Raw genomic sequence first — 13610 nt, forward strand, 5'->3', positions numbered from 1 at the left:
TTTTTACCTTGATGGAAATAAGACTCATATTTATGTTTTATGTCAGGGTTGCTGATTTTAGTAATTATCTGTGTTAGTATTTTTTGTTCCTTTACAGAGGTTGGTTTAGATTCTACATGGGTAGTGTGAATAAGATCCTTCTGGGTTCTACGGCTTTCAGTGTCGTCTTTTTGTGGCCACTGCGTCCTCACCTCGGTGAAGAGCAGAGCACAGTGACTCTTCTTTATCAGTCCTCAGACTTAAAGAAACATTTCACTGTGTCTCCAGTAAGAGCTGTGTGTGTGTGTGTGTGGGGGGGGGAGGGGTAGAAATCTTTATTAGGGAGGTTTAGTAAATTATCCCAATAATGCCCACACTACAGAGGAATGAAATTAGATGCATATCTATTACTTTGTGCAAAATTCTACGTTGAATGGGACAAAGGCTTCAACATGAAAGCGGAAACACTGAAATTCCTGAAAGGGAACCACAGGTGCAGGAAAGATTCTCTGAACGGGGTTCCATTTGCTCCGGAATCACAGCCAACAGTCGACAAATGGGACCTAGGAAAACTCAAATGCTTCTCCACAGTAAGGCAAGCAATCAACCACATGAAGAGGAAGCGTGGGAGGGAAGCTGCCAGCTATAAATCCCAATAGAGGGCTAATAACAGAATATACAAAGTACTAAGAAACAAACAAAAAAATCAATTTAAAAAAATTAAAAATCGTCTGTGGATCTGAAGAGAGTTCCCAAAAGAAGAATAAAAATGGCCAAGTTCACAAGTATCCAGCATCCTTGGCAGCTAGGGTCATGCACATGATACTTGCTCTGAGATTTCATCTCACCTTGGACTGAACGGCTACGGTCAAGACGATCAACAGCATATGCCAGTGAGGCTGCGGGGAAATGGGGACCTCATTCACCATTGGGGGGTTGCCAGCTGGGGCAGCTACTTTAGAAAGCTATCAGAAAACTGTCCGAGTCCTAAAATCAAGTCTATCCTGAGACCCAGCCTTGCCTACTCCTTGTCAAATCCCTGAAGGGCCTGACGTCGTACACCACAGGTTCTTCCTCAGCCGTGCCCACTGCTGCACTATTCACAATAGCTAGAAACTGGAAGCGGCCTACACGTTCTCCAGCTAATGAACGGATAGTGAAAGGAGACACACAGTGAAGGTCTATTAAGTTGTGAAGAAAAATTAAATCACTACATGTGCAGGTAAGTGGATAGAATTAAGACAACAATTACACGGAACAGAACGAGATAACACAGAGCCACCAAGACAAATGGTCCATGTGCTTTCTCATTTGTGGATCCTAGCTCCAAGACTTCAGAGATCAGTTTAACCCAGAGTCACAGGAAGATGGATAGGGACCAAGAGGGTCCAGGAAGAGCTCTAGAGAAGAGGGACAAGGACACAGGTGCTCTGGAGGGTGTGTATGTGTGTATGTATATGTGTGTGGTATTTAAATAAAGTTACATCACTTGGGGTGATATGATTCCCCCCAAGAGACAGACTATCTAACAAAAGCCAGGCATGGGGCACCTCTTTTCTGCTTGTCGGTCAGGGAGTCCAAGAGACCCTCACAACCACATAGGATACTGCCATTGTCCCTGATTTCTTCGGTGAATAAGAGGAGTCCTTGTAGTTAAGGTGCTACAATTTAGCACTTAGAGGTATCAGCTGGAAGCATCCTGGGACACTCCTTGAAGACCAGTTCTCATAGTAACCAAAGTGGCTGTGTAAACTACCATGGGAACTAAAGAAAGGGGGCCTGGGGAAGTGGGGGGGGGGGAGGGGAGGATAGCCCACGTCTGGCCAGAGTTCCTCCTATGCTCTGGGCAGGAGGGCTGCCAGATGCTTTCCACTCAGCCCCGGGTAGACATCCAAGCCTCTGACCCACTTGACGGGAGGTGGGGGGGGGGGGTAGACAAGGGGCAGCCCCCGACCTGGAGGCCCCAGGGCCACACCCTGTAGCCCCAGGGTTATGGGAGAGAGGGATGAGGGAAGAGGTTCCCAACACTGACCAGAGTGAGCAGCGGATCTTGATGGAGCAGAGACTCTCTATGGTTTAAGAGCTTTATTATAGAAATGCTGGGGGAAAAAGAAGAGAGAGAGAGGGGGGGGAGGAAAGGCTAGAGAGAAAGAGTAAGAGAGGAGAGGGGAGAAGACAGAGAGACGAGAGGAGAGAAGACAAAGAGAGGAGAGAGAGGGTGAGAGTGAGGGGTAAGAGGGAGATTTGAGTAAGCAGTAAGAGAGTAAGAGGTCGAGGTGGGGTTGAACACCCCTTTTTATGGTCTTTATGGTTGCTAGGTAACTGGGGAGGAGTTTAGCCTGAAGGTCAGAAGCTTGGGACATTGCCTACGTGACTACTGTCCATGCTTCTCTTGTGGGTGCAGTGGGGGGTGGGGGGAGCGGTAACTTAGGCAGGAGCCAGAGTTCCAGGAGCATGAGGGAACGCCTACCGTGTCATGAAGGTGAATCATCACCCTTCGGGGTTCAGACCTCAGCTCAACTGGAGACCAGCCTGCAATTCCCCACAAACTACTATGGGAAAAAACAGTCAGTACCCTCTTGTAAAAAACTATGAACCACAATGCCCAGCTGTCCAATATGGCCCCAATAATGTGATAGTGGCACATAAGTTGGATTTGAGGCTCACTCAATAGGAAGGAATTAATCCCTGGTATTGTAATTCCAACAACCCCTGCTGGCAAGTCATGGAGCTCAAAGGAGAACTTACTACCACCATTTTCTTAAACTTATAATTTCTAACTTTATTCTAAACACTTATCCTTATACCTACACACCTCCTAATCCTTCCAAATAGTGCCACCCCCTGATGACCATGCATTCCAATATATGAGCGTTTGGGGGCCATTCCTATTCAAACTACCACAGAGACCACTGCAGAAATCAACAACTAGTCAAAATTAGGAGAACAACATACAGCGTGGCGCTTGGCCCCAACTGAGACATCATAATGAAACCCAAAGTTCAGAGACGGGGACAGAAAGATGAATAGCCAGAGGGCCAGGATGTCTGCTGCGAGACCGTGACCTCTGTATATGGCAGGGAAGTTGTACTTTTGGACAAGATCTGCGTGATGACATCATTGATTGATGTGACAGTGTGGATGAGAAATCTTACAGAGCCTCGCCTATAGATGGAGAACTACAGGCAGTTAAAGGCTGCTGAGAGAGAGATTGTCTTCTCCAAAGATGAGATACCCTGACTGGTTATCCAGTCCCAAGAGGCCATCCTTAAAACACACATACATGCAAAGAACCCAGCATGAACTCATAAGATCGTGTGCGTGCACGGAAGTGTGATCGGTGTGCATTCTGTGAAATTTCAAAATAATCCATAAAAATATCGGGAAGTATGTTGGGAACAAATTTTTATTTATTTTCTTGGTTTGGTGCCAGCCTGTACCAAAACCCTTTTGAGAGTTCATTATCTGATAATAACATTTTTCTCAAAGTAATTTGGCTATTATCATGATTTAGTAACTCAAATCAACTTTAGTCAAATATTACTATTGATTTCTGCTTAGCTAATATTTTGATAAGGAACTAAAATCTTTCTGAACATGAAATAGGATCATGCTTCTTGGATTTTTCATGTTAATTATTTGGTGTGAAGGCTATATTAGATGCATTATTTGGGGGGTGTATTCTTTTAATGCTTTTAAAACCACATTTTTAAGACCAAACTTATTTTTTTTCAACAGTAGTTTGTAACTATAGCCTTTAAGAGAACTAAAGGTGACTTTTGATGTATAGAATTTTAACAATGGAATTTATTTCAAAGTGGTTATAAGGATATTCAGATTATTCAGTGATTATTACATGATTCGGTTTTTATAAGTATTTTAAAGAACTGATCTATGAAATTGATATATTACTCATTAAATCATTAATTATAACACTATTATTCTTACAATGCAATACCTTTTAAAAGTTAGATGTATTACAGAGTAATGGTCTCATTGTGGCTTTCCCTGTGCTCCGGCCCTGTTTACTGTCTCTCCCTCCATCACACTCTCCCCTCTCTTTCATGCACCTTTACTTTCACATAACTTTTAAATTTCACACGTGAGAGCATGTAACAGCTGTCTGTCTGACATTATGCTCAGTGCGGTGCCCAGCCCCAACTGATACATCACAACACAACCCGTACACCTAAGGCTCAGAGAACTGGGGCAGAAGGATTAACAGCCAGGGGACCAGGAGGTCTGCTGTGAGACCGTGACATCTGTACAGGTGAGGGAAGTTGTACCCATGAAATCTAGAAAGTATGAACAAGATCTGCGTGGTGACATCATTCCCGTTGATGTGCAGTGTGGATGAGAAACCTTTCAGGGGTTCACCCATAGATGAAGAACTAGACAGTTAAGCAGCTTAACTGAAAGCTAAGCTCCACCCACTTCCCTGCAAATGGCGTCGTGTGTTTGAGTGGACAAAGCTTTTCAGCGCACTATTTAGCCACTTCAATAGGCTGTACTGAAGCCCTCCCTGTTATTTTCACGTGCACTTCTGAGAACACACAGTGATCGCGGAACTTTTAGACATGTATTTGACACCTCTGTCTTTATTTACATATGGGGCAGTACACTTCTTTTGGGTTCCATTTCTTTGTATGATTTGGAAACCATTCTTTTGGGGTTTTTTTTTTTTGTTGCACTGTTTTTATGTGATGGTATTTTGTTACAAAATTTCTTATGACAGTTCTTGGCTTGCACTTTTATTCTTTGAGCATTATCTAAATTAACCAAGACCTCATCATTAGAATTATCTTTCATAAAACAAAAATAGAAATTAAGGCCTCAGCAGTTAGTTTTCACGGTTTGTGCTTTTTGGTACTTCTAAAGAATTCATCATCAACCTCACCTCCTGGATTTTCTCCCATGTTATCCTCTAGGTGTTTATCATATTCTGCCTGTGTGTTTATGTAGCAGTAAATTGTTAATCTGCTCTGGACTCCCGCCTGCAGCTGCGCTTCTCGCTGCTGCCCAATGCTCTGGAGTCCCCGAATGAAACACACACACACACACACACACACACACACACACACACACACACACCGGCTTATTTTTAATATACCCTAAGCAGCGCAATGGCTGGGACACTTCCTATCTCCATGTGACTAACACACACTCCCTTCCGATATTCCTGAGTTATCACTTTCTAAAATCTATATTTTATCTTTGCTGCCCCGGACCTTGCTGGGGAGCCCTCCTGGGGCTGTTTTCCCCTTCACCTACCTGTCGGTGGGCGCTCCCTCCTGCACCTTTTCCTGTGTGGTCCATCTCCTATGTCATCCTCGTGGCGGAATCTCCTCTTCCTCCTTCTCTATCCTTTCCCAGGAATCCTAAAATCCCGCCTCCGACTCCCTACCCAGCCATTGGCTGCCAGTAACTTGATTCACCAATGAGAGCCAACTGGGGGCAGGGACCCCCAGCATCTGAACCCGCAGATTCTCGTGTGATTTTGGGAGCCGAATGAACACAAACAGCATTAGAACCAACCCCCAACATGTTTACTATTTATTCTACATTAATTTTTTTCATCAGTGTAACGAATATTTATGTGGTATGCATACGTGCCTGCATGCGTGTTCATGTGTGTGTGGGTGCACACGTGTGTATGTATACGTGCGTGTGTTTATGGCTGCAATGTGGAGGTCTGAGGTTGACTTACTTCATGAGTTGTAACCCTCTTTTGTGCACCACAGAATATTTCGAAACACGATCTGTTGCTGAACCTGGAGCTCGCCGTTTTGACCATTTTAGCTAGCTTATTCTAGAATGCCCTGTCTCTGCCTCTGCATCACAGTGACGGGTGGGCTCTCCCACAGGCTTTTATATGGGTTCTGGAGTCTGAAGTCTCGTCTCCACATTGGCAGGGCGCGCTCTTTACTGTGAATGTATTTTACAGCGAGTCTTCAGTATGGGTCTAAATTCTTTCTCTATTGTTTACGACTTTTAGTTATTGCAGTGGTGTTTCTTGGGTATGCTATCTTATCGTCATGGAGCAAGTTTTGCTTCTTGTTAAATGTCAGTTGGGTATACTTGGGTTGGTCTGTCTCCGGGCTCTCTAGTCCACTCTCTTACTTACTTGTCCTTGTTTCAGTAACAGACTGCTTCGGCTACTGTAGATCATAGTAAACGCAGAGGACGGGAGCAGTCAGTCCTTTAACTTGATTCAGTATTTTTCTTAAATATTAATTTTACATTCTTAAGTATTTATTTTGTTAAAGTTAGAGTGCCTGGATCTGTGCCTGTGCACAACATTTGCACACGTGTCCACGGAGGCCAGAAGAGGCATCCGATACCCTGGAACTGGAGTTATAAACAGTGTGAGCCACCATATGGATACTGGGACCTAAGCCTGGATCTTCTGCAAGGCACTAAGTGTTCTTAACGGCTAAGAGGTCTCTTCAGCCCTGACTTTGTCTAACTTAAGCCTTTACCTACCCATGTAAATCTTACTCTCCATAATTTACTGGGATTTTGATTGACAATAACTTGTATCGCCAGATCAGCGTAAGAGCTGACAGTTGATTGTATTAATCTTTACATTCGTGTGCATGTAGTATCTCTCCATTCATTTAGAGACTTTTGTTTTTATTTATTTATTTGTTTACATTTATTTGTTTTGAGATAGGGTTTAAATATGCTACCTGGAGTTTGCTATGTAGATCAGGTTGGCCTCAAACTCAAGAGATTCACGTTCCTCTGCCCCTCCCCCCCCAAGTGCTTGATCTTTTCTAAACTCAGAATTTTATAGTCTTTTTCATAAATCTTACATAGAATATTATATGAAGTATACATTTTATTTTTATACTGATACATATGTGTATTTATATATTACTATATAAAATATCTTACTATGTATATACATATAGTAACTATACATACACACACACACACACACACACACACACACACACACACTCAGTTCCCTGGGGAGAGCTTTAGAGACCTCTGTTTGTCTGCCTTTCTCCCTCCTGGAGAGCTTGTATTGTAGGTGCATGGGCTCAGTGACCTGATTCCCCTTGGTGTGGTACCGTTGCTTTATACATAGAGTACTTGTGGTAGGAGGCTGGTATCTTTTAAGCTTGACTCTCTGATATAGAACTTATGCCTTATTAAGGCAGGATCAACATTCTTTGGCTCCACTTTAACCTCATAAGCGAGGTTGATAACTCCCACCTCTGCTGAGGGCTGAGTATGGAAAATCACCCAGACTTCTCTGAGTTTTTCGTGGAATAGAACTTAGGTAAGAATGGGAGCGTGAGATTTGTGGTGGCCTGATACTCTCAGCAACATATGGTTGACCTGAAGTAGGAACCAAGAGATGAAGCACTTTGTTTCCCCGGCTCCACCCCTTGGAGTTGGAGATCTGTCCTTCCTTCCGTACTGGTGTCCTACAGTGGTGAGGAGACACTGGGAAGACATAGTAACACGCCTGATTTAATACACTATTGTTGCTTGTTTCCTTTTCTCCTTACCCTGGAAGAGGGGCCTCAACTGTGACCTTGTGCAAGCAAGGCAGGTACCCTGTGGCTGAGCTTTCTGTTCTTAGCCACACCCCTGTTCTGCTGTCTTAGACTCCTAAGTCTCTGGCATCACAGGCCTATGCCACCTGGTCAGAATCAGTGTTGACATTCCTAACCCAAGCTTAGCAGACATTCTTGAGTAAGTGTATAATGTTGCTCTTCGTAGAGTTTTATGAGATCACAGATTTTCTGAGACCTTAAAACTATTTTGTATTAATTAAGGTTCTTTTCCTGGAGAGACTGTGGAACCCTTAGATGATATTTTTAAAAACATGATTTTAGAGACTAGATACAAACTAACAATTTTATAAATGTTTACTGTGTTTATGTTTTTAATCATAATTGCCACAAAGTATTAATTTATATTACTCTTCATCTTCATTTATTGGTGTATTTAGAGAAATTTATAATTCTGAGCATATGTTTATAGCACTTTATGTAAAATTTACTGTTCCTGAAAAACACATTTCAGAGGATTTATTTTTAAGTATGTGTGTGCATGTGAGTGTGACCACAAGTGCACGTGAGCACAGGTGCCCATGAGCAAGCACAGGTGTGCATGAGCAAGCACAGGTGCCCATGAGCAAGCACAGGTGCCCATGAGCAAGCACAGCTGCACAGGAGCAAGCACAGGTGCCCATGAGCAAGCACAGGTGCCCATGAGCAAGCACAGGTGCCCATGAGCAAGCACAGCTGCACAGGAGCAAGCACAGGTGCCCAGGAGCAAGCACAGGTGCCCATGAGCAAGCACAGGTGCCCATGAGCAAGCACAGGTGCCCAGGAGCAAGCACAGGTGCCCAGGAGCAAGCACAGGTGCCCAGGAGCAAGCACAGGTGCCCATGAGCAAGCACAGCTGCCCAGGAGCAAGCACAGGTGCCCATGAGCAAGCACAGGTGCCCATGAGCAAGCACAGGTGCCCATGAGCAAGCACAGGTGCACATGAGCAAGCACAGGTGTCCATGAGCAAGCACAGGTGCCCATGAGCAGGCACAGGTGCCCATGAGCAAGCACAGGTGCCCATGAGCAGGCACAGGTGCCCATGAGCAAGTACAGCTGCACAGGAGCAAGCACAGCTGCACAGGAGCAAGCACAGCTGCACAGGAGCAAGCACAGGTGTGCGTGAGCAAGCACAGGTGCCCATGAGCAAGCACAGGTGCCCATGAGCAAGCACAGCTGCACAGGAGCAAGCACAGGTGCCCAGGAGCAAGCACAGGTGCCCATGAGCAAGCACAGGTGCCCATGAGCAAGCACAGCTGCACAGGAGCAAGCACAGGTGCCCATGAGCAAGTACAGCTGCACAGGAGCAAGCACAGCTGCACAGGAGCAAGCACAGGTGCACATGAGCAAGCACAGGTGCCCATGAGCAAGCACAGGTGCCCATGAGCAAGCACAGGTGCCCATGAGCAAGCACAGGTGCCCATGAGCAAGCACAGCTGCACAGGAGCAAGCACAGCTGCACAGGAGCAAGCACAGCTGCACAGGAGCAAGCACAGGTGCCCATGAGCAAGCACAGGTGCCCATGAGCAAGCACAGCTGCACAGGAGCAAGCACAGGTGCCCATGAGCAAGTACAGCTGCACAGGAGCAAGCACAGGTGCCCATGAGCAAGCACAGCTGCACAGGAGCAAGCACGGCTGCACAGGAGCAAGCACAGCTGCACAGGAGCAAGCACGGCTGCACAGGAGCAAGCACAGGTGCGCGTGAGCAAGCACAGGTGCCCGTGAGCAAGCACAGGTGCACATGAGCAAGCACAGGTGCCCATGAGCAAGCATAGGTGCCCATGAGCAAGAACAGGTGCCCAGGAGCAAGCACAGCTGCACAGGAGCAAGCACAGCTGCACAGGAGCAAGCACAGCTGCACAGGAGCAAGCACAGGTGTGCGTGAGCATGCACAGGTGCCCATCAGCAAGCACAGGTGCCCATGAGCAAGCACAGGTGCCCATGAGCAAGCACAGGTGCACATGAGCAAGCACAGGTGCCCATGAGCAAGCACAGGTGCCCATGAGCAAGCACAGGTGCCCATGAGCAAGCACAGCTGCACAGGAGCAAGCACAGGTGCCTGTGGAGTTTCCAGACGCTCCTGGAGCTGCCTGGTGTTGCTGTCTTCCTAACTACTGCGCCATCTCCAGCCCCTATGTGCAGTTTTTAAATTAATCACAAAATGTAGATGCATCTAAAGACAACCTTGAGCAAAAGAATCTAAACACAAATTAAGTACAACCCATATAAAAGTAAAGTAGAGCTGGTCATTGAAATAAAAATAGTAATGTTTCTATCCAGGTTCTGATTATTTGGTCATGTTCATCTTATGGAAATTAATTGAGTTTTTGACTTATGGTATCTACATTTTTGTGTATAAACTTTGATTAAACATAAAGGCTCATTAAGGATTTCTTATCAATTTTATAATTTTAACCCAAAGTAATTTGGGCTAGATTTATTATACTTAACTTTTTGTTTGTCTTAGTGTGAAAAAGTCATGGTGTTTTGGTTCTTTCCTTTGAGGTAGACTGGTGTCCTACCTTCAAAAGTGAAAAATCATTTAAAATATAAATTTTAGGATTAAGAATTCTATATATATTGTTCTTCCTCAAAGCATCTTGAGATATGGAGATTCTATAAGTATTCTTTTAAAACATTCAAGCTTTGAAGTTATTTACAAGTTGTTAAAATATATGTATTTTCCCCTTATAAATCCCAGAACAAAATTTATATACAAAGTCAATACTTTATTTATAAAATCAGGGAAGTCTCTTTATCCTTTGTAATACATTTTTAAATTTTATTCTGTAGGACTATTTTGAAAGAAAGTGGGTTTGCCAGATACCTTCACTCAGCTGTTCTTATCAATGGAGCTATGCTTATTTTTGGAGGAAATACCCATAATGATACTTCCCTGAGTAACGGTGCAAAATGTTTTTCTGCCGATTTCCTGGCATATGACATAGGTATGTATCTGTTAGGATTGTACAAAGAGGAAAATACCGGACAACTTTCTCAAATAGATTGACAGCATGCTTCTATGTCATTTCAGAGATCAGTTTAGTGACAGACTGTGAATTGGGTTTTCTCTAATTTCAGCACAGTGGTCATGCAGAGCCAAGATGAGATGTGTTGGAATGAGTTAGTATCAGAGACAGAAGAAGAGAATTATAGGAGTGAGTGACCTTTTGACCTCTAGAAGCATTTTGACTGTTGTGTCCTTATTTGAAAATTGTATGAGCCTCTTGTGTCTTATACTACATCTGTTTCAGTGGTGGATAGATACGTAATACCATCAAACTATGAAAATTAAGACCGAGAGTTCAAACACTTTATATTGAGCAGGGGTGAGCAAAGCTTAGTTTATGTTAAATATACTGAATATATTTACTGAGTATGGGAGGGAAGTTCATTGAGAGGAATGTGGAAAAAGAGATAATGAAATTTGATGAGGAGACAGAATGAATCCAGGACATGCCTGCGAGTGAGACTGGCTGGATGAAGCCTTCCAGCGAGCTGCAGCAAGCGCTGAGGCGCTCTCTTGTTCATTATGCTGGGTTCTTGTTGATTCTGTATGAGGGAGGAAGCACTCACTGAAATACTACATCTGACTCTCCAGTACATCACGGCAGCAGAAGTATTGCTTCTGTATTTGTCATGTTATTGCCGAAAGCTAGCTGGTACTTAAAATATATTTGGCAGTGCGCAAGAGCGTCTTTTATTGATGTTACAAATAAAGTGCTATATCAAATTCGAAGCCATTCTCTTGATGTGTAAAAATGAAGGAGGCTAATTAGATGTAAGACGGAATTACTCCGTAACATCATAAGGGTACCCCTCTGCTTTGTTAAGATCATTTCATGTGGCTACACAGGAAAGAGCAGTTGATAATTAATAAGCGCATTGGTCTTGATGCTATTATAAGTTTACTAGAAGAAGTGGCCATTAATAACATTAGGAATGCTAAGTGAGTTTGTGATTATTTAGTCTTAAATAAGGAAAATGTTATCTCTGAAATAACAATAAAAGCGGTTCCTTCCAAGGAGCGTGGGATGATCCCAGCTTTCAGAAAACTCCTAAATTATTGTCTGGGATCCAGAACAAAACAGGTTGGCTGGAGCAGTGATTCCAGCTGTCAGTGAGTGATCTCTCCTACCTGGGGCTGAGACAGTGAAATTATCTTTCTGGAGGAACACGAATCCTTTATTTATTTAATTTTGTTCATGCATATTTCTTTTGTCATTTTTTTTTTTAAACAACAGAATAGGATGCCATTGTTACTGTTAAAAATCCACGAAGTCGGATTTAAAATTTTTACATTAAAGGTTTTCAGTGAGCTTCTACACAGTGCTTGTAATTTAATGAACTGTATAAGACTGAGCTGTTTTGTAAGCGATATATTGAGAGCCCATTTTTTATTTTTCCATGTTACTGAAGATTATATTTCAGTTTTATGTGTCAGAAAAGCTTGTGGAGGTTAAAAACAAAAAAACAGGTTTAGTTTTGTTTCAGAAAAAAACAGGAAGAGAGAGGTTGGAATACCAGCATTCTGTTAAGCTCTGAGTGCTGGATACTGTCGCAGGGTGTATGTACAAAGCCCGAAGCCTCTCTAAAGGTCTGTGACAGTGTCATTGACTCAGCTACCAGGCAGAAGTGACAAGGACTGATCTAGAGGAGTATAGCGGCCATTGTTCTAAGACCCGTATCCGTCTGCTTGACTAGGCCACGCTGATGGGTCGAGTCCAGCACTTGCTCTTAATGTTCTGCATGGTATCAGACAACTTAGACTTAGTGTTTATTTCTTAATGCTGTGGATGGATGGAAACAAATATTCTTCTTGTTGGTGACATTGTATTATTTTTCACACAAAAGAAAATTTATTTCAAAGTGGTTGTTGTTCATTGGAATTAAAGATAGGCATTATAATGAACCAAATAGAAAATGTATTTTAAAAGCATGTTTTCTTTCCTGTATAAGGAATATTCCTTGTCACGTTTAAATGAGATGCATCTGAGGTGGTACATGAGGTTTAAACAAATGTATGCCAATTTTATACTAATTTTTCATTCTTCTAAGATTCACGGTTTCAATCTTATGCCAGTGTAAATTTTACATAATGAAATCATTAATCTTTGGAAATATAACTGTCTTCTGCACATAAGATTGTGTATGGTAAAGATTTAACCAGCATATGCTGCTGATTTTCAAAATGCTACAGTCTGCAGCCTATTGTTCCTTGGGAAGGTTGTCGGGAAAATCAAAACCAAATGTATATAACCCAACTGTTAGTCACTGGACAGCTGTCTTTTCCGGAAGTGACTGAAGGGATGGGACGTAGTTCAGTTGTTAATAGAACAGGCATTACAGATGGCTCAAGTTCAAGTCCCAGCACCCACCATCAAAAGGTGATGGAACGAGCTGGAGAGTTGGACTGCTTAAGAATGGTAGCGGCCCCAAGTCTGGGTTACGGATGTTGGGTGGCTCACTCCTGCCTGCAACGCCTGGTCCAGAGGGATCCATCCTCTCTAGCTTCCGTTGGCGCTGGCACGCATGTGCATATATTTATCCACATAGACATCAAACTCAAGAATTAAATAAAAGGTGACTGAAATACACCTTGCTTGGTGTTTTATTTGCAAACCTAGCTTGAACTCAGATTTTAGAATCTGAAGTTTTGTATTAGTCCTTTTGTTATTTATTGTTAGTGATAGATAGTGCTGCCCTTAGAAAGCTGCAAGGGCACCAGTTTTCAGGATCAAAATTACGTATTCCACCCCCCCTTCCCCCCAGTAAAGATAGGTTCCTATTCAGAATAAATAAAAGTGTGAAACAAAATGGAAAAAAACAATAATTAATTTTTGATTTTCATTAAGGTGATAGAAAGATGAAGGTGTAAACCCCGAGTTGGGTGATTTGGGACCAGGCAGAGGAGCAGGGTTCCCTTGTCCCTGTCTTGCCCAGGACAGGAAACAGAAATTGTCCCATTTACTTAGTGATGGTTCCAAGCCTGAATTCTCAGAACACAGTGGTTTCACGTATGGCTTTAATTCCTTGGTAGTGATTACAAAAAATGTTAAAAATGC

The 13610-nt window shown here is 43.2% G+C and overlaps 1 protein-coding gene across 7 annotated transcripts in view; it reads left to right on the forward strand.

The window, feature by feature from the left end:
- Window positions 1–13610, forward strand: part of Atrnl1 (attractin like 1) — a 522384-nt gene that overhangs the window by 51821 nt on the left and 456953 nt on the right. For 5 of the 7 annotated variants that reach the window (XM_006527049.3, XM_006527051.3, XM_006527052.3 and 2 more), the window contains one exon: window positions 10339–10493. The exons of the other annotated variants lie outside the window; for them this stretch is intronic. In XM_006527049.3, coding sequence (XP_006527112.1) covers window positions 10339–10493 — 155 coding nt within the window. The remainder of the gene's footprint in view (window positions 1–10338; window positions 10494–13610) is intronic. 7 annotated transcript variants of the gene reach the window in all.

Source organism: Mus musculus, chromosome 19 (assembly GCF_000001635.26).
Source record: "Mus musculus strain C57BL/6J chromosome 19, GRCm38.p6 C57BL/6J".
NCBI classification, from domain to species: Eukaryota; Metazoa; Chordata; class Mammalia; order Rodentia; family Muridae; genus Mus; species Mus musculus.